Raw genomic sequence first — 25,442 nt, forward strand, 5'->3', positions numbered from 1 at the left:
GCAAATCAGAGTGCAAGCTTAGAAGCTACCCATGCCCCTTCATATTACTGTGTGATTAAGAAGGTGGATGTTTAGTTTTTGTACAAAATGTAATAAAATACATGTTCAGCTCAATGAATAAACTGACCCAATTATGTAGTGCAGTACAATAAAGATCAAAACATTATTGTGACACAAAAATAGCAAACTTGAAATGCTCCTCACGTAACATGGAAGTCTCAAGTCAGCTCACTACTTGCTGAAGACAGTCCATTAATAGCATGATGTTATTTGTTATTACATTTGCAAGCAAAGAGCAACAGTCTTTATTCTTCACTGCTGTTAATGACCATCAGCACCCTCTCAGCCAACTGGCCCACTTATTCTGTCTATCTCAGAGGGTGATAGGCAACTGAGAGGCTGATCATTAAGGCAGCCATCAGGGTTTTTTTTTCCCTATTATAGGCCTTAACTCTCTGCACATGCCTAAGAATCCAAAGTATTGGCATGCAACAGGCCATCATAATTTACATACACGCCTGTGTGCATATATAACAAAATGCACATGTTCACCCTTTTAGATAGCACCTCCACATGATTGCCAGTCTCCACTGATGATTTGACTGCGTTATGTGTGCCCAGGCATATGACCCTGTCTTCATCTACCCAAGAGGGATGAGCTGGTTCAGATGTAGTATACCCCTCTTCCGCTATGCCAACTCCAATTGGTACCTGAACCACTAACTGAGTTTGGGCTTTACCCATCCATACCAATGGAGCAACAAGAAGCAGTGTTTGTGAGGACAAGGCAGGATGGTATAGAAGACAGTGCAGTGCGTGTGTCAATTAAACATACAAGTTAGATGAAAAGGATTTGCTTTTCTTATATCCATATAACAGTGTGGGGAATATTTATATTAATTTAAATTCTCACTCCTTTTCACCCCTCTGTTTTGAAGATGCCAAAGAATACAAGGTTAAGTTCTTCTCTAGCCCCTGCCTATATTTATTATCTGTTGCATTAATATATCCTATCTGTTACCAAATTCTCTATCATACCTACCTCTATTTTCAACCCTCCTTCCTCTCCTGGACAGCTACTATGCTTTACTTCCCTGTTTTCTCTAACTTGCATCCTATCTCTTCATTTTATTTAGTAGTACAATGCAACCCCAACATTTAGCTTGTTTACACTTTGTAGTCTATGTATTTCCTTATTTTTGTCCAATGCCTTATTGATGCTGCCCAAATCAATACTCCATTGTATTGTAAATTGTGTTGTAACTACTGTACCTATACTCTTGTATTTTCATCCTTGTGCATCTGTTTTATTACTTTTATGTATAATTTTCAAGCAATTTATTTTATGTAAATCTTGTAAACTGTTGTTTTGTTCAGTTTTTATGTATAACCTGGAGCTTTTCTCCCCAGGCTTCCACTGAAAATAGTCTGCCTGGCCCAGTGGACTTTCCCGTTAATCAAATGCCAATAAATAAATAAAATAAATAAATACAGGGCCCCTGACAGAGGTGTATTAACACATGGGTGGAGGGTGCGGTCTGCCCTGGGTGCAAACAATAAGGGGGTGCTGCCTGCGCATGTAAATCAGAGACAGGATCGTTAAAGGAAGGGCATTCTTCTTTTCTCTGCATGTGGGTCCCTGTGTGTGTCGACTCTTGCACCCTGCTTGCTTACTCCTATTCCGCGTACCACATGCCGAATTTAAATACAACACTTGCTGCTGCTACTACTCTAAGTGATTGGATTAAGGTAGGGGTGTGTGTGTGTGTGTGGGGGGTGGAGGTCTGATCCATTTTTTAAAGAAAGAATTGTGCTCTGGAAACATAGGTCTGCTGGGTGTGGCATAAAATATTAGATTTTCAATTATCAGGCTATCAGGCACTGTGCCTTCAGAACTTGACACCACAGTGCCTTAGGTAGTCTTCAAAGGCTTTCCTTTTTGACTTGGCTTTTAGTGGTGACCCAGTGAATCAATCTTTATTATCAGAATCAAGTTTTACTCTTCTCCTACACTAGGTGTCACAGTGGTACAATGGTTGGTATTGCTGCTTCAAAGTACTAAGTTCTCAACTTTGATTCTCTGCTGGGTACCTTCTGCACAGGGTCTGCATGCCCTCTTGATGTCATCGTGACTTTTTGCTAGATACTCATACTCCAGTTTTGTCCCAGATCTCAAAGAAATACATTATAGGTGCATTGTGTGTGTGTGTGTGTGTGTGTGTGTGTGTGTGTGTGTGTGTGTGTGTGTGTGTGTGTGTGTGCATCTCTGTGTGTATGTATGTATAAGCACATCCCATCTAAGGAATGTGTGCGTGTCTGTTTACGCACGTGTGTGTATGTATAAACACATCCTGTGTGTGTGTATTCACAGCCTGTTAAAGGTGTGTAGTTTGTGCACATGTGTATATGTGTGTGTGTGTGTGTGTGTGTGTGTGTGTGTGTTTGTGTGTGTGTGTGTGTGTGTGCGCGCGCGCATGCTCATATGCATCTTATCTTGATGATTGGATGGGAAATAGGAAATTCACCCCAGGGATCACCTCTGGGGCTCTGCTCGACAGGGGCACAGGAAAATAATTTTCTTGGGTGGCAAAAGCCAGGATACCTTTTTGACTAGGCTTGTATAGGCCCTAGGGCTAATAGCCTAGTACCTACCTATGAACCTATCTAGGATTACTTCTTTGCCTTGTATTTATTATACCAGGACAAGGTCTGGCACCCCTGCAACCCTCCACTGGATAAAGTTGTCATTGGAGAATGAATACCTCATAATGTGAGAGTGTTTAGTATAAAGCTGAATTTCATAGAAGCTGAAAAGTAAGGTGAACAAGGCAGTGGTGCGACCAGTACTACTATATGGTACAGAAACCTTGGCAGTAAAAGCAGAGCAGATGACGAAACCAGAGGTGATATACATGAAGTGCCTGAGACAGGTTGTAGGATGCACACTGTGGGACAGATGAAGAACTGAGGATCTTAGAACAGAAGCCAAAGTAGCTCCAATTGCAGTAAAGCTCAAAAAGAACAGATTATGGTGGTTTGGGCACGTGCAGAAAAGCAGGAGACCATGTGATGAAGAAGATTTGGGACAGACAGGAAGAAGGAAACAGGAAATGGGGGCATCCAGCAAAGAAGTGCATGAATTGTGTGAGAGAAGATTTGCGATAGTCAGGCATGAGTGTCTATGAAGGCAGGAGAGTAGCACTGAATTGAGAGATGGCAACAGTTAACAAGACATCCCGACCCCTTGTATAAAATGGGAGAAAGAGGGCTTGAGTACGATGATGATTTAGTATAAAGCTGAAGCTGATGGTAGAGGTAGTGGAAATGTTATAGAGAAAGAATAAGACACAGTACCTGTGTGAAACAAAATATGGATACCAGTGGAAAACAGTAAGATGGATCAATTGATAATAGGAAGGCAATAAGAAATGGAAAGCAGGATTCAATAATGCTTCAACGTATGAGAGGGAGATAAAGTGGCAAGTCTTAGTTAAGGTGAAATGAATTCAAAAATCCATATTTTTTATGTTACTTCTAGTAAAGAGTAGTATAAATGAGCATTTAATGTATGGCACAGCAGACTGTTACACTCATCCAGGCATTTCTACATACCTCATTATATAGTGTCTATTGCCTTTGCCATGTATAAATTATCAGTTGTTTCCAGTACAGTACTTATACATCCCAACAAAACCATATAGGGATGTGTGAACAGAACGTGAATATCACCTCCTCCACAAACCCATGTACTTTAGACATGGGTGTAGTTAAAATGTACATGTCTAGATATGCCCCTCTGACATGCTAACCCTTAAAATAACACAGTACCCTTTATGTATGGAGTCACAGTACTAAAACACTGTTTATTGTCAAGGATGACCTCTTCCACTTCTAGAATGTATGACAAAACTCATTGCACAGTAGTTCCCTTCACAGTTTCCTAAGTGTAGCGTAGTGTGGTGCTGTTTGATGTTTACTCACTGTACTATATTTTGCCTTAATGTGGCATTATAGAATGATTCATTAATATACTGCTAATGCAACTAATTTATGAAATTCCACCATATTTGCATGATATATATATATAGTTGCAGAGCATAAAATCAACATACACATGTGTAGCTCAAATGAAGATAGAGTCATTTACTCCTGGAGGGTGGTCAGCAACAGAAGTGCTCAAAGGTGCACCCTACTGTACTATTATGGCATGCAATTAGCAAGAAGCGTACTGTGCCCCAAGTAGGGAGAGGGGTCAGGATGCAGAACTATATCAGGTCAGAATACAAACATAATCACAGTGCTAACAGTTTCACTGATTTGGATTTAAATTTGATGTAAGTCAGGGATGAAGATTACTAACTCTCAGAGTTTGTTTAATTCTTAAAACAAAAAATATCTGCAAATGTTAAGTTGGAGTCATGATACCCACTGTGATGCATATTATGACCTTTTTGTATCTAATTTCACCACACAAAATAAACTGTCTTTATAAAAATGAAAGGGCATTTTTGCTCTTTAAAGGGATTGTAACATTTGAACTGCTTGACATCTTTTGCATGATTTTCAAAAGGCATTTCAACAAACCTGGCAAGACCTCTGCAAACATTTCCAGTCAACAGAATTACAGCTTTCAAAATACATGGAAATAATAATTATTTATCTCTATGTAGATCTGTGGGATGACACAATTTGTCACATCGTTTTTGTGATCTCATGTTTTTTCTCTCCCGCTACTGCTTTTGCCAACTTTTGATGGCTTCATGTTGCCATTGGCAACCTGCTACCCCAGCCCATTTCTGTTAGCCTAGAAGCAAGAATAAGAGCAACAGAGAAGAGAAAGCAATGAGTACGGGGTTGTGTTGAACTGGGGGGGGGGGTGGTGTTGAACTGGGGGGGGTTGTGTTGAACTCTGCCCAAGTGTGGCCGTGTACATAATGCAAAGCACTTTTATGTGCAAGCACCTATACACTAAAACATGCATAGTCAGCCCCCATGGCTGTTAGGTGATATGTCCTGCCCCTGTAAACTGATAGAGATTTCCACATGAAACCTGAGGTTCCTCATCTACTACATCTTGCGATACATGAGCAGGGATACGTTTGCTTACTCATCCTTCCATGTGGCCATCTGAACCAGTTTCTCAAATCAATCCCAGATAAACCGATATGCAAATGGATGTCTTGCATCTACACCAATAGAATGCCGAGTGTCACAGTATTTATATCATTTTACTGTAGCTAGTCTAAGCCAACATACCATTTTTATATATGCTGGACAAGAGATTCAAAAGTTATTACAATACAGATTTTTGAAGCACCTTTGATTCTACAAGTAAATCATAATTGCTATGTAAATAAAAATGCTTGTCATGCACACAGTGTCTTCTAGCCCAAATATTTAATATCAGATTCAGTCACCACCTACCGATAGCCAAGATACTGACAGAATGCCTTTCTCCTAGTACAAAGATAATCCCAGCAATGGAATATGAATCATAGAATGGCAACATGGTATATCCAGCCCTGTTATAATAGCAATAGATGTCCATAAGGGTCAATTCTTGGACCACTACTCTTCCCCAATACATGGAAAAATTGTGGAGGCATACTGAGGGCTGGTCTGATGCTTCAATACATAGATGGTTCAATGATGGTTAGCCATACTATCTCCTTGTCTATCCATTAGAATTTTCTGTAGATGATGTTTGGCAAAATCTTTCTTCAGCAAGACTCAATCTCTTTTGAATCAAAAAGCATTATTAAGTAAAAGCATTTGAAATGAAACAAAACATAAAAAGTTCGGGTGAATGTATCATGGTAAAAAGGAAAACAGGTCTATATTATTTCCTTGAACAGGTGTTCCATCGAATGGCTCTTCATCGACCCTAAAACCGTGAACTTTCAAAATATTGAACCTCCACATAAGTGATTTCTTTCCCTTGGAAAGAAATCGCTTGCCCTACAAACACCAACAAATAACCACAAACACTACAAAGTGGGGAGCTTTGCTTGCCACACCCCCCAATGTGGGGGGCTGTGCCCCTCACACCCCCTAACTAAATATACCAACTCCAAAATTCCACTACAGCGGGGAAAACGGCAAACTGATGAAAATCCCTTATGTGGACGTTCATTGTTTTCAAATTTCACAGTTTCAAGTTTGATAGAATGCCTCTTTGAGGAAATAATAGGAACCCAGGAAAACCAGTGGTAACCATGTGAAATGTTGGGACTCGCATGAGCAATTCCTGAAATACAGACTCTGAATGGCTGAAAAAACAAACTTGTATGTACCAAGTCTGGGATGGCCATTTTTTGGAATATTCCCTTTTCTCCAAGGTATGGCGATTTTGGAGTTGCTATATATACATTTTGGGGGTGTGGGGCTTGTCCCCTGCAAAAACAAGTATAAAAGAGATGAGTGATGGTCCTGTACAGTTTCTGTCATTTTACTTTTGGCCTGTTGGCACACAGCGTTATGAATATAGGGAGCCAAAATCAGCATTTGGGAGACTCGGGCAGGATGAAATGGTAACTAGCCAATGAATCAGATTAAAATAGCAATGGCAGAGGTGGTGGTATTCAGTTCACATGCAAAACCCCTTTGAATTCTTCCCCATATTCTGAAAAAATAAATGATAACATCTGCAACGGATTCAATGTTTACCGATGAAAACACTGCACAAACCAGTTACTTCTGTGCAGTACTTTAGCTCAGTAATAAAATTAAAGCCCTCGAGTTTTGCATATTCTGTTGTGTCTGCATGGGTTTCCACCTAAAAATATGCTGTTTGCTTGTCTGCCTAAAGTGTTCATATATGTTGTATTTATCTTTGTCCTTGTGGTGTGGGGTAAAGTTCCAAGAAGGCCCAGTTCTCATTCAGTGTGTTCACAAAATACAATAAATTTAAAGGCAGTTCTTTGCTTAAGAAGCTAGGCTAATGTTCTGTTTGTTTCAAAGCATTACAGCTGACATTTACTTTTAGATTAAAATAAGAGTAAGTAAACACATTGAATTGATTTTCTCACCTGCTACAACTATTCCATGTTACTGATGTCTTATTCCATTATTCCATCTCATTCACAACTGAAGGGAGGGGATAAGAAAACTCTTCGTAGTGGATTTTACTTCCCAGGGTAATAAGGTGATACCACTTTCTCACAGAGGTAAAAAAGCAGTTAAGGCCCACAATCACCTACAAGCCCATCTGCAAAAGCATCTAAAAATCAACAACACTGTTTTATTCTTCCACCAGCTGGGACTGATACAGTTGAAAGCCTAATGAAGCAAGAAACACGTCAAGGTTACACTGCAAATGTAACATTTTGCATACTATGTACACCGCATGTTTACTGTGTAACACTTTAGTATAATGCTTAACTGCCCTTTTTCACGATGTCTTACAGCTTTCCCCATGTGAAACCACCTTCATATTATGTATAAAAATTCCTGCAGTACAGAATAGTTAATTCAGAGTCACTCCATATTATTATTCATATCATCTATTTATTCTGTAGCTTTTCTGTTCCTCTGTGCACTTCCCAACACCTAAACATGGCAGACTGTGACTCATTTCACTCCTACATGTTTTCTTCAAATAAAAGGAACTGTACATCCATAAGAAGGGAGTAGCTAATAACAAAATTCACTAGCTATTGCAACCCACTGAAACTGTTCTTATACCACATAAAGTATGTGTTTAGTACCCGCGGCATCTATTTGCTTTGTTTCCATTGAATACTAGAAACCCTCAGCACCGTACATGCATCACAGAGGGCATGCTAAATGAAAAAAGGACAGATAAAATATTAAATGTCTGTTGTCAAGTCTGCAAAATTGCTCTGTATAATAAAACTCTGTTCACATTAGAACGTAGGAATTATCAGTCCAATGAGAGTGTGACGTATTGTCATATATTTACCTCTGTTCTACATTCTGATAAAAATCACTTTTCTCTTTATCATATATTATACAGTGTGATAAAATCATTTTAATAAGGAAAACTACAAAACATTATGTTTATTGTTAAGATCATGTTTCTTGTGTAACACATACTGTGGTGTACATTTTAAAATGGTACACGATTCAATGAATCGCCTTTACTTTCCATATGGCACAGCCCATACCCATGTACAAGTCAGCATTTGGGTATCACCATGGCCCCATTCTCTGTGATATAACTTTTCTGCCATGATTCACACCGCTATTGGGATATACAGTAGGACAGATAAAACCACTTCCACTTATAGAGTGAATAAAGTATGATAATGTGGGTGGTTCGTAGCTCATTTTATCTGTCATTAAGTTTTTGTTAGTTCAGTATGGGTGCAATTGTGTTATGGCAGGTTACAAATGAGGTTTTCTTTGGGGGGGTTCTGTTACTGTCGCTGTGGGAGCCTATACATGTATATTTTTATCTATTAAGGCACATAAATATTTTCCCTCAGACTCAAAAATAGGACTTAGTGTTGATGGAGTTTTTAAGATGAATCTTTGAATTAAGAGAAATGCTTCCATCATTCTGAAAAGCATTAGCCATTTTACAAAGGATTCCTTCCCTTGACTTCATAAAGAGATCACAGTTCTTAACTGATGTGCTATTGTACAACCTTAACTGCGACTTGTGACATGGATGCTCCCAAAACTGCAGTGCTGATACCTGGAATTGGTGGAGTAGGGTATTTCGCATGTCTTGAAGAAAGTTTTTTTTCCTGTATTTCTTATAAGAAGTTATTTTTTGTTCAAGATGGTTAAAGTAATTTTTTTTTGTTGAGACAATAATTCTGCCTTCTGAGGAATTTCACATTACAGAATAGGCAAATTTTACTCATAATGCACAGTGTGTGTGTGTATGTGTGTGCGTGTGTGTGTATATGTGTCCGCACATGCAGTTGTAAATGGGTGTGTGCACATACAATACTGGTGCCAACAAAGAGATCCCATGCTAAGCAGAAGTATTTATGAGTGTCATCTTATCTGCCTGAGCTACCAGAAAACAATCAGTATATTAAAGTATTGTTTATTTGCAAGATAGAAGAACACTAAAAGCATGTGAAGCAACCAAATGTATGACTAACCCCATCTCTTCTTAGTCATCATCAGAGACCATGAACTCAATGTACAACATTAGCTAAACATAGGACACCGGCTAAAGCTGAAAGTTCATTATACCTTTTGTTTTAAAGACTGGGAATGCAATTGTATGGTAAATATGTGCAAGACATATGAAGAACAGGGCAGCAGGCACCCCTTGGACTTTTTAAAGAGCAAATCATTCTTGTAATTGGGCAGACTAAAGCCTAAGACATTAATGAGAACACAGACTTTTAAGCAGTAAGGCATCTACCTGAATTTTACAGAATGCAATGCTATCAGGGTTTATACAGGAGGACATCACAGAATTTTTAATCAGCAGTGCTCATGCAAGATTTATAAAATTAGTTTCACAGTATATTCCCAGAAGTTTAAATGACAATTTACACATTGCATCCCACAGACTTCAGTGATTTGTTGTGTTGAATGTAAATGTAGTTTTCCCTCCCCCATATTTTTAAAGCATTAATAACAGTGGATTCTTAAAGCAGAAATTATCAAGCATTCTAATAAACAGAGAAGCAGTCTGTGTTTTAAAGGGTAAAGAGCACCATTCAAATTTTTATTAAAGTAGTTTGTTTCCAAATGCAAGAGAGTCAGTTTTACTTCAGTATCTATCATTACACAGTCTCTAGTTACAGATAATGGTAAATTAAACTGTTTTGCCATCCCCAACACCATACTGTTCTAAGGAAGTAATATGTGGGTCATGAAGATTTTATAGCTCCTAGCTATCCCTCAGAGCCAATCACAGACACTGGCTGGAAACAGCAGTAGTTAAGAGATCAGGCCATAACTAATGAATGAATGTGTGAAAAACTCCCTGGACTCTGAGCTCAGGCACGGCAGGAGGAAGTAGGATTAAGATTAGAAAAATGACAAAATCCTCTTTGCCTTTCTGATGCTCTTTGCACTCATGGATGTTGCCTAAAACTGTCATCAGATGCTAAGCTAGGCATTGCTATGCAGCATATTTTTTATCAGAAACAGAAATAAAAATGTAAATCCTGAGGATCACTTCTTTATTTCAGTCTTCCTTATTTTACAGGACATATATTTGTCGTTCATTCACACCCACTATGGTGCACACTGTCTCAGTCTTGTACTGTCTGCAGCCTAAGCTGCCCCTTTGTACTTCAGGCTTTTTCTCATAGGAATCGTAGGAAACACAAAGCTGTTACACCAGAGGCCATGTGTGCTTTGCCAATAACCATGCTCAGGCTCTATCAGCCTTTTCAAGGAGGGCACAGCCTGTATGTCCCAGAGAACATTTTAAGTTAGCCATCCAATTATCTATTCTATGTTTGGAGAATCACACTGATTGACATGCAAAGGGAGTCTATTCCAGAAAATTCCTTGATGTAGATTTAGATCTGTTGTTCTAGCATTGGCTGAACTATCTGACAAATCAAGAAAAAAGATGTCAGTAATAATGGAAAGCAAGGCACAGGTCTCCTCTCAAGAGTCTATATAGCACTGTGTAGTGATTCCAGCCTTTCCTAATAACTACGATTTTTGAGGCTTGAGATTCTTTTTGTTAGGAATGTCTGCAATCTTTTTTTTTTTTTTGGTATATTCAGTGAGACACAACCCAAAGGGTGGATTATATTTTATAATGGGTCTAACCAGTGCATAGTATAGGGAAACAATAACTTCCTTGGTTTTAGAAGAGATGTCCCTGATGATTAGTTGTGAAATATAGAATGACTTCCTAACTAACGTTTACTATATGATGATGAAAGGAGATGGAGCCATCTACCCAGGTGCCCAGGAATCTGATGACAAATTCATTGGACAGTGGGTTGTCATCGGTAGAGTCTTGCAAGTTTTTTATCCTGTCTCACTTACCTTTCTCTACTTTCACATCTATATAAACACACAAATTAGCTAGCAGAAGAAAATGTATCTATTGTCTATGCCTGGTTCTTCTATCTACAGTCTTGCAGCTGTCACATCTTCTCAGCCCTCACAAGCTATCACTTGAGCTTTTGAATTTATCTGTAGTAGTTTGTCCTTCTAATCCCTCTGGAAGAATTTTTTCTGTCCACCACTCTCTCCATGAATTATTGCTTTTTTATGGCCATCCTGAACCTAGTTCACTCTACCTCCTAGCTGCACATTTTTCTTCTTTTTCTTCTTTTTTAGCCTTTTACTCTTTTAGCCCCATACCCTCTAAGATGACATCTTAAGATTTTATATTAGGGTCATGTACCCTTCTTTCCTCCCTTTCTCCAATGAATACATCCTCATAGTACTTACTATCTCCTCAAAAAGTAACCTTATCCACTCAGTATGGAAGCTGTCTTCTTTTGCATCCTATTCATTGGTGTTAACACATTATCCTTGAAGGACCTCCAAACGTGCACATATATTCAAAACAAAGTCTCAATAATCCCTACACAGCATTATAATCACCTGCTCATCCCGCTGTTCTGAATCCCAGCATCCACCTGGCTCTTCCCAGAATTATCTCACTCTGCTCTTGGTGATTCATTACAGCCCTTTCTCACAATAACTAGAACTCTTCCTTAAGTTTTCATACCCCCTAACCTTTCTTCTTAATTCATATGTTTACCCAAGATGACTAATGCTAACATGCAACCATGTCCATTTATTTTCATTAAGTTTCAGCTTCTTCTATCCTCTGTCTCCTACAATTCCTTTAAAATTCGAATCCATTTACCTTCATTTCACATGTTACAACACTATTCTTTTTTTGTTAGACTACAGTATTCACCAGTGGACATACATGCTACACCATTGGCTTATTTGTTTCTTCACTAGGCTAGATTCTATTAAAAACTCTACCACTGCTGGTCTTTCATTTATCCCCCCCCCCCGATTTCTTTCTCTTTGCCTATGCTCTGTCAATCCCTGATATGCAAAGCAATCCCTAATCTGTAGTCCAAATAAATTCTTGGCGTCTTCCCACTATCATCTTTCCCTCTCTAGTTATTTGCTCCCAATATCTGGGTTCTTTTGTCAATTTTCTTCAATAAATTCCAGCCCCCTCTTGCTATTGTCTATATCCCTAACTGCAGTCATCCCTATCGGCAGAATCTCCTTTATCCATTCCTGTGTTGGCTTAGTTCTTAGAATACTTTCTGCTACTTTATGGATATAATACTCTGTATGATGATTGTTATTCTTAAAGGCCTGCATCCAAAATCCCAGTCTCTCCCTGTTTCTTGAGCTTCCAACCCTGTTTCAGCATCATGCCTTTCCACTTTGAATTATAGTTTTCTGCTTGTGCTATGTACAGGAGTCTTAACTGTGTAGCTCTGAAATACCCCTTCAAATCAGGTAATCCCAAGCCGCCTTGTTCTATTGGAAGAATCAGCTTATCCCACTTGACTCTTGCAGTCTTCCCTTCCCAGATAAAGTCCTTGAGCTCTTTATTATTTGTTTCCACAACTTCTCCCCTGGTTGATAAAAATATGCCTGACCAGCATATAAGACTAAAGGGACTAACAACAGTTTAACTGCTTATATCTTACTGTTCCTTTCCATATAACAAACCTTTCATTTTCTCAGTTTTTGTATTATCTTTTGTTTAGTCTCTTCCCACATATCCTTAGCTGCCACACTAGAATCATTTTTAATTCATACTCCTAAATACTTCATTTTATCATGTCCCCAAAAATATGAGTATTTCTGAACCAGTTCATGTGTGGGTACATAATTTACTGCTATTACCTATGTTTTAGCTTCATTAATTTTGTATATCAAAAAGATCTGAAACTGCCTCAAAAATGTTCCACAACACTGTAATGTCTTTTCCTGGTTTTGTCAGGTATAAAATAATATCATCTGCAAATACAGCCAGCTTTTCTTGACTGCCATACCAATTAAATATTTGAATTTCTGAGTCCCTTATTTTCTTTACCAATGGTTCTAAATATAATGCAAATAATAAAGGGGAAATGTGACAACTCTGCCTTGTTCCTCTGTTCAAGCAGAAATTATCAGAGAGGACCCCACCCACTTTAATTTTTGTCTCCGATCCCTCATATATCCTCCTAATCAACCTTATAATTGTTTTCAGGAAATGCAAATGCTTCAATTGCCCTGCTTAGGAAGTCACAGCTTACTCTGTCAAATGCTTTCTCTGCATCAAGGCCCACCAACAACAGCGGTATTTTCTTACATCCTGCATCCCTCTGGGTCATTGGTGTTCTGTTAATGCTGTCAAACATTTGCCTCCCCTCTACAAAACCACAATGATCCATATCTAGCAGTTTTAGTATTACTTTTGCCATTTTTTAGCCATTGTAGACATGAACACTTTATAATTATGGTTTAGTATTGAAATGGGCCGGTATGAAACTGGAGCTGATGGATCGTTACCCTCTTAGGTATTACCACTACCATTGCTTTCTTCTTGGACTGTGGTACTTCTCCTCTTAAGATAGCGTTAAGCAAAATGTTCTAGATCTTTATTAGCTTTTTCCTCCTAGCTTCCAGACTTCCACAGAAATACCATCTATTCCTGGGTCTATATTAAATCAGCAAACATTGATTTATTGACCCTTTAAAAGCAAAAGCTTGAAATCCCGAAGATAGAACAGTGATTTTTTTTCCCAGGGAAAAAAATCGCTGGGCCGTTTTCGGGACTTTGCCATTTCCTACACTGTGGTGCAATCTCAGAGTTGGTATATTTAAGTAGGGGTTGAGGGGGTGAAGCCCCCCACTTTATTTAGTGTTTTGAAGTTTTTTTTGTTGTTTTTTTGTTTTGTGGAACAGCAAATTTTTTCCCTGGGAAAAAATCGCTGTTCCGTGTCTTTGGGATTTCAAGCTTTCACTTTTAAAGGGTCGCTTAATCATTGTTCGCTATTTTAAGCATGCGCTGATTTAATATAGTCCCACTTTCCTGCAGATTGGTTATACATCACAATTTTTATCTCATCTCCTTCTATCCTGTTAGTAATTGAGCCTCATCTACCTCAAACCTTAGCATATTTAATTCTTCATTAACATTTCCATTCGCATGTTTTCTCGATTTTCACATCTCTCTGCTTTATAGAGACTCTTATAGAATTTCCAAAATATTTCTAACATCTCTACAGGATCTCTTGTTACCTTCCTTGTTATAGGCTCCCTAAGTTTGGTGACAGCCCTTTCAACGTTTTTTTGCCTGAGTCGTTGTGCTAAAAGATTTTGTGCTCTAGTGTTATTATCAAAAAACAGTTGCTTAACAGCAATCTTTCTAAGCTCATGTACATTATCGAGGTAATCCATTATTTTCTGCTTAGCATTCTGCAGTTGATCCTCTTTTTGTTCTATGAGATTCCCCCTATTCTGCAATACGTTAACATTTGGCAGTCCCTCTAAATAATTCTTGTTACTTCTTAACCATAGCTCCCTTTCTTTTATTTCCACCCTATTTTTAAACTCCACCTTAATTTTATCCTGTCTCTCTATTAAATAGTAAATATAGATTAATGGTACATCAGACAGATTTAATTAGGTGCATGACTGCATCACCATATCCGTGTGCTAACCCTAACCCTGCCACTGTCCTAACACCAGTTCTGCATATTACCTTATGGAAACACTTTCTGTAACAGTATCACTACCACAAAAACTCATAGACACATTTCACATTGAGCAACACACATACATAATACTAAATCCAGCCCCTTACCTAAACTTACTCTAACTCTAACCTGGACACTCACACAGTCACACATTTCTATCTCTTTATAAACGCGAGAACACATATGCAACACTAATTCTATCTCCTTATCCTAACCCTAACCTGCACACACTCATAGACACTCCCATCCCTAATGTTGATACTGTCTTTATAGCCAAAAAAAAAAAACCACCTCCAAAAGTCCACCAGGATAAAACAGTTTAATAAGTTAAGTGCTTTAATGCTCTCCGAATATGTAGGACCTTATAATAAACCATACACTGGTAAATATTTAAATCTAAAACATAACTACACATGATCTGAGACAGCTGATGAACACAATTGCTCTAAAGTTTAAAGGCACTTAGTATAAAAATGCATATATTTATACACACACACATACTACATTTTTGAAAACACACACATATATATAGATGTGTAACAATATAAAATATATATAACAACTCCCATACAGCATATTTTCTTTCTTTGTTTCTTTCTTTTACTAAAAGTTTTACTTTAAAAAATGACACCAAAACTACTCCCACAGGGAATACTAAAGTTCATCAAAACAAACACTTTAGTATTAGAACAAAACAGGGTACTTTAGTCCAACTTCATACAAACGTCTTCAGAAGAAAAAAAAATATTCTGTTTGCCACAGCTATACACAACACACTGAAACATCATGTGATCCACACTAATCAAATGATTGCTAATAAATATGACATCACAAATAAAAACAGCAATAAATTTATGAAATTATTTGAGATAAATATGAATAACACAATTCAATAAAATTCATTTAAATGCTCATAACCTAGATGCGTTAATTTTTAACATGCTGTTAGTAGAAATATGTTCATTTAATTTGGTGATGGTGAGGATCTGTAATTAGCTCTAAGCTGCCAAATAAGTTCCTGATTTTCAAGTTTGGTCTTCCACTCTCCCTCCCACCTGCTAGAAATATCTAAATTCTCTAAAATAAAAAATAAAAATATCCAAAAATTAGAACATATAGAGGATATAAAAGTCTACACACCCCTGTTAAAATGCCAGGTTTTTGTGATATAAAAAATGAGACCAAAATAAATCATTTCAAAACTTTTCCCACTTTTAATGTGACCTATAACCTGTACAATTCAATTGAACAACAAACAAATCTGTTAGGGGAAAAAATATAAAAAATAAAAAATGTACAATAAGCTGGTTGCATAAGTGTGCACACCCTTAAACTAATAGTTTGTTGAAGCACCTTTTGATGTAACTACAGCATTCAGTCTTCTTGGGTAGGAGTCTATCAGTATGGCACATCTTGACTTGGCAATATTTGCCCACTCTTCCTTGTAAAAGCTTTCCAAATCTGCCAGATTGTGAGGGCATCTCTTGTGCACAGCCCTCTTCAGGTCACTCCACAGATTTTCTATTGGATTTAGGTCTGGGCTCTGGCTGGGCCATTCCAAAACTTTAATTTTCTTCTGCTGAAGCCATTCTTTTGTTGATTTGGATGTATGCTTGGAGTCATTGTCATGCTGAAAGGTGAAATTCCTCTTCATCTTCAGCTTTCTAGCAGAAGCCTGAAGATTTTGAGCCAAAAGTGACTGGTATTTGGAACTGTTCATAATTCCCTCCACCTTGACTAAAGCCCCAGTTCCAGCTGAAGAAACCCCAAAGCATGATACTGCCACCACCATGCTTCACTGTGGGGATGGTGTTCTTCTTGTGAAGTGTTTTTTTTTGCACCAAACGTACCTTTTGGAATTGTGGCCGAAAAGTTCAACCTTGGTCTCATCAGACCATAACACATTTTCCCACATGCTTTTGGGAGACTTAATGTATTGTTTTGCAAATTTTAGCTGGGCCTGGATGTTTTTCTGTGTAAGAAAAGGCTTCTGTCTTTCAACCCTACCCCATAGTCCAGACATATGGAGAATATGGGAGATTTTTGCCACATGTAGTACACAACCAGTACTTGCCAGAAATTCCTGCAGTTCTTTCAGTGTTGCTGTAGATCTCTTGGCAGCCTCCCTGACCAGTTTTCATCTTGTCTTTTCATCAATTTTGCAGGGGTGTCCAGTTCTTTGCAACATCATTGTTATCCCATATTTTCTCCACTTTTTGATGACTGTCTTCACTGTGTTCCATGGTATATCCAATGCTGTGGAAATTTTTTTGTACCCTTCTCCTGACTGATACCTTTCAACAATGAGATCCCTTTCATGATTTGTAATCTCACTGCGAACCATGGCTATTGCTGTAGCAGCAACTGAGTAAATGTCAGGAAAATCTTACTAAGACAACTGAACTTCATTTAGGGTTAATCAGAGTCTCTTTAATTGATGGCAGGTGTATACCCAAGAAGACTGAATGTTGTAATTAAATCAAAAGGTGCTTCAACAAAGTATTAGTTTAAGGGTGTGCACACACAATAAAGTATTAGTTTAAGGGTGTGCACACTTCTGCAACCAGCGTATACCAAACTTGGGAATACCAAAGTTCATCAAAACAAACACTTTAGTATTAGAACAAAACAGGGTACTTTAGTCCAACTTCATACAAACGTCTTCAGAAGAAAAAAAAATATTCTGTTTGCCACAGCTATACACAACACACTGAAACATCATGTGATCCACACTAATCAAATGATTGCTAATAAATATGACATCACAAATAAAAACAGCAATAAATTTATGAAATTATTTGAGATAAATATGAATAACACAATTCAATAAAATTCATTTAAATGCTCATAACCTAGATGCGTTAATTTTTAACATGCTGTTAGTAGAAATATGTTCATTTAATTTGGTGATGGTGAGGATCTGTAATTAGCTCTAAGCTGCCAAATAAGTTCCTGATTTTCAAGTTTGGTCTTCCACTCTCCCTCCCACCTGCTAGAAATATCTAAATTCTCTAAAATAAAAAATAAAAATATCCAAAAATTAGAACATATAGAGGATATAAAAAGTCTACACACCCCTGTTAAAATGCCAGGTTTTTGTGATATAAAAAATGAGACCAAAATAAATCATTTCAAAACTTTTCCCACTTTTAATGTGACCTATAACCTGTACAATTCAATTGAACAACAAACAAATCTGTTAGGGGAAAAAATATAAAAAATAAAAAATGTACAATAAGCTGGTTGCATAAGTGTGCACACCCTTAAACTAATAGTTTGTTGAAGCACCTTTTGATGTAACTACAGCATTCAGTCTTCTTGGGTAGGAGTCTATCAGTATGGCACATCTTGACTTGGCAATATTTGCCCACTCTTCCTTGTGAAAGCTTTCCAAATCTGCCAGATTGCGAGGGCATCTCTTGTGCACAGCCCTCTTCAGGTCACTCCACAGATTTTCTATTGGATTTAGGTCTGGGCTCTGGCTGGGCCATTCCAAAACTTTAATTTTCTTCTGCTGAAGCCATTCTTTTGTTGATTTGGATGTATGCTTGGAGTCATTGTCATGCTGAAAGGTGAAATTCCTCTTCATCTTCAGCTTTCTAGCAGAAGCCTGAAGATTTTGAGCCAAAAGTGACTGGTATTTGGAACTGTTCATAATTCCCTCCACCTTGACTAAAGCCCCAGTTCCAGCTGAAGAAACCCCAAAGCATGATACTGCCACCACCATGCTTCACCGTGGGGATGGTGTTCTTCTTGTGAAGTGTTTTTTTTTGCACCAAACGTACCTTTTGGAATTGTGGCCGAAAAGTTCAACCTTGGTCTCATCAGACCATAACACATTTTCCCACATGCTTTTGGGAGACTTAATGTATTGTTTTGCAAATTTTAGCTGGGCCTGGATGTTTTTCTGTGTAAGAAAAGGCTTCTGTCTTTCAACCCTACCCCATAGTCCAGACATATGGAGAATATGGGAGATTTTTGCCACATGTAGTACACAACCAGTACTTGCCAGAAATTCCTGCAGTTCTTTCAGTGTTGCTGTAGATCTCTTGGCAGCCTCCCTGACCAGTTTTCATCTTGTCTTTTCATCAATTTTGCAGGGGTGTCCAGTTCTTTGCAACATCATTGTTATCCCATATTTTCTCCACTTTTTGATGACTGTCTTCACTGTGTTCCATGGTATATCCAATGCTGTGGAAATTTTTTTGTACCCTTCTCCTGACTGATACCTTTCAACAATGAGATCCCTTTCATGATTTGTAATCTCACTGCGAACCATGGCTATTGCTGTAGCAGCAACTGAGTAAATGTCAGGAAAATCTTACTAAGACAACTGAACTTCATTTAGGGTTAATCAGAGTCTCTTTAATTGATGGCAGGTGTATACCCAAGAAGACTGAATGTTGTAATTAAATCAAAAGGTGCTTCAACAAAGTATTAGTTTAAGGGTGTGCACACACAACAAAGTATTAGTTTAAGGGTGTGCACACTTCTGCAACCAGCGTATTGTATGTTTTTTATTTTTCATATTTTTTTCACCTAATGTGTTTGTTTTACAATCGATTTGTACAGGTTATAGGTAACATTAAAGGTGGGAAAAATTTTGGAATGATTTATTGTGGTCTCATTTTTTTATATCACAAAAACTTGGCATTTTAACAGGGGTGTGTAAACTTTTTATATCCAGTATATCAAGTAATATTTGACATTTTTGTTGATGCAATAATTGGAGAGGTAAGGGCTGTTTTAACTGCAACACTGCTGGAATGGTAAATTTAGCTTGTTGTAGATCCCTCAGTGCTCTTTATATAGAAACAATTTATTTATTTTTATTTATTTAAATTTGTTGACTGGGAGTGTCCGACTGGACGTAGGTCCATTTTCAGCAGAGGCCCGGGGAGAAAAGGTCCACAGTTAAAATAAACAGACAGTATATACATTGGAATACATAGTGAATAACAATTTACATAGCAATTACTTACAACATATTTACAGATGAAAAACATAGTACATCAGTAGACAACTAGAATCTTTATCTGTGAAGTGCATACCAGACATTAACAAATGTTACAAGAAGAAGTTCATGCTGTATAATAAGTACTGGCTTATGAGCATCTGAGCTTGCTATAATCAAGGTAGTTAGTGGAGTGGAAAGAAAGGTAGTGGTTGGATGGGGTGGATGATATTAGAGTGGGAGTTGCAAGGGCATAGCCAGCATGTTTTTAGTTGCGCTTTTAGTAAAGTTTTGAAGTGGGTGCATGATGGTATGGAGGTAATTGTGGGTGGGAGTGAGCTCCATAATTTGGCTATGGCGCAAGAGAATAATGCTTCACCAGCAGAGTTATTGGCTTTAGTGATCTGCAAGTGATTTTTGTGGCTGGATCTTAGTGGTCTGGTGGTGCGATAGGGTTGGAGTAGATTCTGGAGGGATGGGACATTTAGTGGATGGTTTACTAGTTTGTGGGCGAGTGAGAGTTGATACCACTGAAGGAGGTGAGGGAGTTCAAGCCAGCCCAGTTCAGCAAGTGAGAGACAGTGGTGACTACGGTAGGATGCCCCTGTATGTATTTGGCGATTTTGTTGTAGCAGGTCTCTAGCTTGTTTAGATCACATTGCCTTAGGTTGGTATATATTGGAGAGGCATAAAGTAGGGTGGAGATAAGGTGGGAATTTGCTATTGAAATCTTTGCTGCTTTGGTGAGAAATTGCTTATTTCTGTATAACGCTCCTAGTTTTTTGTGGACTTTTTTTGAACAAACAGAGAAAACTTTAAGGAAGAGAATTTATTTACATAATTATTTTATCAATTTTTATTTTTGCTTTTAGAGAGGTTAGATATTTCTGGGGGGGGGGGTAGATTGGAAGACCAAACTGAAAAATTAGTAATTGATTTTGCAGCTTAGAGCCCCCCCAGGGATTAAATGAACATTTCTATCAATATTATGTAAGGCAATTAGGTTATGAACATTTGATTGAGTTTTATTGAGTTGTGTTTGTTATATTTGTTTCAATTAATTTCATAATTTTTTTTTATTTTATACATGGTATGTCATATTATGATCACATGGTTGACGTGTCATGTGATATTTCAATTTCTTTTATATATATATATATATATATATATATATATATATATATATATATAACAGCAGCAAGCACGTCTTTTTTTGTTCTGAAAAATCAAGATGAAGTTGGATGAAAGGGTATAACTTGTTTTGTATTAACATTAAAGTGATTTACTGTTTGATAACTTTGTTATTCCCTGTATGAGTACTTTGTTGTATTCCTTTCTGTGTTTTGTTTTAAGCTTGTGTATGCTACTGAATGATAACAGCTGTGGTTTTATTAAAAGTTTTACTTTGTAATTTTGCTGGACTATTATTTTCTTCGGTGATATTGTTTCCTATTTTGTGATTTTGAGGAACTGGGCGTATTTCCTATTGTTTTTGGAGGCACATATACTATAAAGCCATTCTGTAATGGTTTCATTTCATTTTGAAAACCACCAATGTAATTTCTGGCTAAACATCTAGTCTTACTTCACTATTGAAGAGCTGGCTTCCTTAATGTCATTTAAAATCAGAATTCTGCTGTCCTTGGATGTTTTACGTTGACTAGAACTGGAGCAAATGCTCTGAATTTTAGAATATCAGATGCTGGCTTCAAAGTAGAAATTCATGATTAAGCAGACCATTTTTAATCTGTTAGTTTTACATTCTGTTTTTCATCTGATCTCCAGACAAGTTCATATCAGAATTCTTTAATGCTTTAATCTCAATCAAGTCCAGCTTTGGTACTGTATCATCATGCAATCATTTTTGCCAGACTGGATGACATTATAGTTTAATGGTTAAGAAAAAGACTTGCAAATTAAATACATCATGGAGACACAGGTTTGATTCCTGTTCTCAGAATCTCCAATTGCACACTGTATAATGTCAGTCACTTAATGGAAGCTAAACACTTTGATCGCATTTGAAAACAAGCATTTGTGCTTAGTAGGTCACAGCTAGTGGCAAAGACTTGATCAGAAATATGATACCAGTCTGGGGCAGTACTCCTGCATCACGGGTTCATGCATGATAAATTTGGGGTAGATGACATTGACAGAGGAGCATGGAAGTGCTGCCGAAGTTGTAAGTCTGTCTATGTTACTTACTACGGAATATTTATTTCCATCCAAGCCCACCACAGAATGGATGACATGCAAGTAGAAACACCTTAATCATGTCCCTGAAACAGATACCTTGTCTGTGGCATGTTCCATACTGTACCATTACCTGTGGTCAGATAATGTGGAAGTATTACACACTGGCACATGTACACTTCCCTTTTTTCTCAAAAATGAAATAGTATATATTTGAAAGGTCAAGCTTTTTCCTTCCCCTCATAGGTCTGACTTCAAAACTTAGTTTCGGGTCTATATTACCTTACCGAATGATGAAATGAGCGAATGCCCTTTCATCGATCCGATAAGGTTGAAACCCCTAAAAAGTAAAGACACAGAACAGCAAATTTTTCCCCCAGGGAAAAAAAATCGCCGCTCTGCAAAAAAAAAAAAAAAAAATGACGTGGGTGGGCTTCGCACCCCCCCTACTTAAATATACCAACTCTGAGATCACACCATAGTGGAGGAAATGGCAAAGGCCCAAAGATGGCCCACCGATTTTTTTCCCTGGGAAAAAAATCAATGATCCGTGTCTTCACTCTTTAGGGGTTTCGACCTTGTCGGATCGATGAAAGAGCATTAGCTCTTTTCATCATTCGACAAGGTGATATAGACCCCTTAGTTTCATGCAATATGAACAGATGTTCTACCCCATGCACCTGCATTTTCTAAAACTTGGTTTTATTTAATAATTTTATAATGTAGTATAACACACTTTTGCCTCTACACCTTGTGTCTGCTTTTGCGCAGTTTCTGTAGGTTAGATATTATTTATTTATTTATGTATTGACATTTGATTAATGAAGATGAGATCCTTTAAATGTAGTTCTAAATTTACAACAATAGTCACAGTTATATTTATCAATTTCTTTTGACATCACATTTCTTAAAAACCCTTCCACTTGACATTATAAGGTACTGGGAAAGTAAGGGCTAGTTACATACCACAAAATATAAGTTTTAGTGGCTTGTGGTCTATTATATTACGAAATATGTTAAGAAACATGAATGACACAGGACAACACAGGGAGATGAAGGGATGCATTAAAAACTGTGAGCACTTCTTCTTCTTCTTTCGGTTTTTCCCGGTTAGGGGTCGCCACAGCGGATCACCTGTCCGCTCACGATTGGCAGTGGAGTTTTTGTATGGTGTCGAGTTGCCAGCCCGGCACCCAACCTTCCACGGAAGGCACACACACACGCACACACTCACACCTAGGGCCAATTTGGAGTGTCCAATCCACCTACCGCATGTCTTTGGAATGTGGGAGGAAACCGGAGCACCCGGAGGAAACCCACGCGACCACAGGGAGGACATGCAGACTCCGCACAGAAGGCACCCCAGCCGAGGATCGAACCAGAGAACCTCTTGCTGTGAGGCGACAATGCTAACCACTGCACCACTGTGGCCGCCCAAAAGCTGTGAGCACTAAATAGTGAAATTAGAATGAAGTACTTCATGTAGATCTAGGTTTCATTTTCATAGAATCTACTTATAAATTACATAAGTCTGAGCAAGTAATTTATCTAAGCCAAATCTTTTTGGGTCATGTCTGAAAACATTCAGTTACATCTCTGCTTCTCACCAACTTAGTAAACCTGAATGACTGAATGCTTGGAAAAAAAGTAATGTACAACCTGTGAGTTTTGTTCCAAGTCAAACTTACCTGCTGGTCATCCTTTGAAATCAGCAGAAATCCATTGCTATCCATCAAGTAACAACTCAGAGTCTAAAAGCAAAAATGAAAGGTAGCTGAATAAAACATTAAGGTGTGCACTTTTAAGCAAAAAGCTAGCCTGTGTAATTCAGTTTCTTCATGCTTTGGATAATTTATTTAGAACAGTTAGTTCCATTTATAGGTATTACGTCACGTACCTCATCTTCACATCTCATGGGACATCGGCCTTCGAAAGTGTCACACTGCAAATAAAAAAGCAGCACCAGTTATTTGTGGAACTGGGGGAGTATACAAGCTTTCCAAGATGGCAAAATGAATGTCTACAACTTTATTTCTGCTGTTATGTAACACTATGTCCTAGTATTAGCATATAACTATATGTATTAACGTATCCACTGTGTCCTTGTATTAGCATATAAATATATATGTGTTAACATACTCACTATGTCCTAGTATTAGCATGTAACTATATGTGTTAACATACAGATTATGTCCTAGTATTAGCATATAACAATATGTGTTAACATACTCACTATGTCCTAGTATTAGCATGTAACTATATGTGTTAACATACAGACTATGTCCTAGTATTAGCATATAACAATATGTGTTAACATACACACTATGTCCTAGTATTAACATATAAATAAATCTGTTAACATACACTTTTGTTTTCGCATATACAAACATGAATTCTGATATTTTTATATGTTTATGTATGGCCTCTAGTACCTGCAAGACATAAGTGATGAAGTAGAAAGGGTGGATTGATTCATCAGTTAGTACTAGACTAACTGCCCTTGTGGGCCATTTTAAGCCTAGCCAATTATCCCATGTAAGAATCAAACCTTGTGTTTGTAAACACCTTAGCCATTACACCAACTTATCTAATAAATTAAATTGACTGTTCTAGCCTTTGATAATGACATTTTGATGTATTATGGTGACTCTTGATATGCCACAAAAGTGGGCAACTATGAAGAAAGAAAAATAGAGTTTAATAAAGTTAAAAGAGTAAAAAAATAGTAGCTATTTTCTGTCAACCCCCTTCTTCAGATTGCAGTGGTAACGCACTTTTCTAAAGAACAGAATTTAAATGACGTGCCTAATTCTGCTTATCAGTCTCAAAGGAGATGCAAACCTAAAACAAACTTTATTGATCAATATGCTCATCTGTTAAATTCATATTTTTTCTAAGCTGCTGACAAGGTCTAATATAAATTCAGACATTAAGCTCAATGCATCCACTTTGCAGGTTCCTTAGCACTGGATAACTATGCAGAAAAGGTAGGTGTACAAAAGTATTTTACTCTGTATATGTTAGCTAAGAGCATTACTCATTTCCTGTTTTCTAAAATCACTTCTCTGTTCCATGAGTATTTGAATAAATGCTTTTTATACTGACATGTGACTCTCCAATTCCTGCGTGATTTGGTTATGAGAACTGGGTACGAGATTTAAATTCTATACTTTGCACCAATCTTTTATCATTGCAATCTGTAGAACAATGGTTGCCCAAAAGTGCATGCTACTTTGTCACTATGTTGACTTTATTATACTTTATTGTCACAGTTCATTGTAGCCAGATTTTATTTTGTTTGCTGCCTGTGATTTTATTTGGTGTTGGGTTGTTCATGAACTGCTTGATTTGCTGTTATCCTGTCTAATAATAGCTGATAGGGCAGGGTTAGAGCATTTTGACAGGAAGTAATAGTTCTTAGTTACAACAGTAATGGACCTAGGTAATATAGTCACACTCTAACACATCATAATATTGAAATAATTGATCATTTTCCAATTCACAGTGCCTTAGTAAACCTACACCTATCATTAAGTAATGGCTAACAATCACACAATTTCCTAACACCTACAGTCTTCAGTAAGTAGAGTCTTGACAGCTTGCTAACTATCACCGTATTTCAAAAGTCCAGTGCTCTTTGACATGCAGGATGTTAATAATCACCA

General features: G+C 37.6%; 1 protein-coding gene across 4 annotated transcripts in view; it reads right to left on the minus strand.

Annotated features, from left to right (window-relative positions):
- CACNA2D4 (calcium voltage-gated channel auxiliary subunit alpha2delta 4) overlaps positions 1–25,442 on the minus strand; it is a 2,573,275-nt gene that overhangs the window by 663,763 nt on the left and 1,884,070 nt on the right. For all 4 annotated transcript variants that reach the window (XM_044087505.1, XM_044087506.1, XM_044087504.1 and 1 more), the window contains 2 exons: positions 23,675–23,719; positions 23,466–23,528 (listed from right to left, as the gene is read on the minus strand). In XM_044087505.1, the coding sequence (XP_043943440.1) occupies positions 23,466–23,528; positions 23,675–23,719 (108 nt within the window). The remainder of the gene's footprint in view (positions 1–23,465; positions 23,529–23,674; positions 23,720–25,442) is intronic.

The sequence above is a fragment of the Protopterus annectens genome, chromosome 11.part0 (assembly GCF_019279795.1).
Source record: "Protopterus annectens isolate FY-2018-M chromosome 11.part0, PAN1.0, whole genome shotgun sequence".
In the NCBI taxonomy this organism is placed as follows: Eukaryota; Metazoa; Chordata; order Ceratodontiformes; family Protopteridae; genus Protopterus; species Protopterus annectens.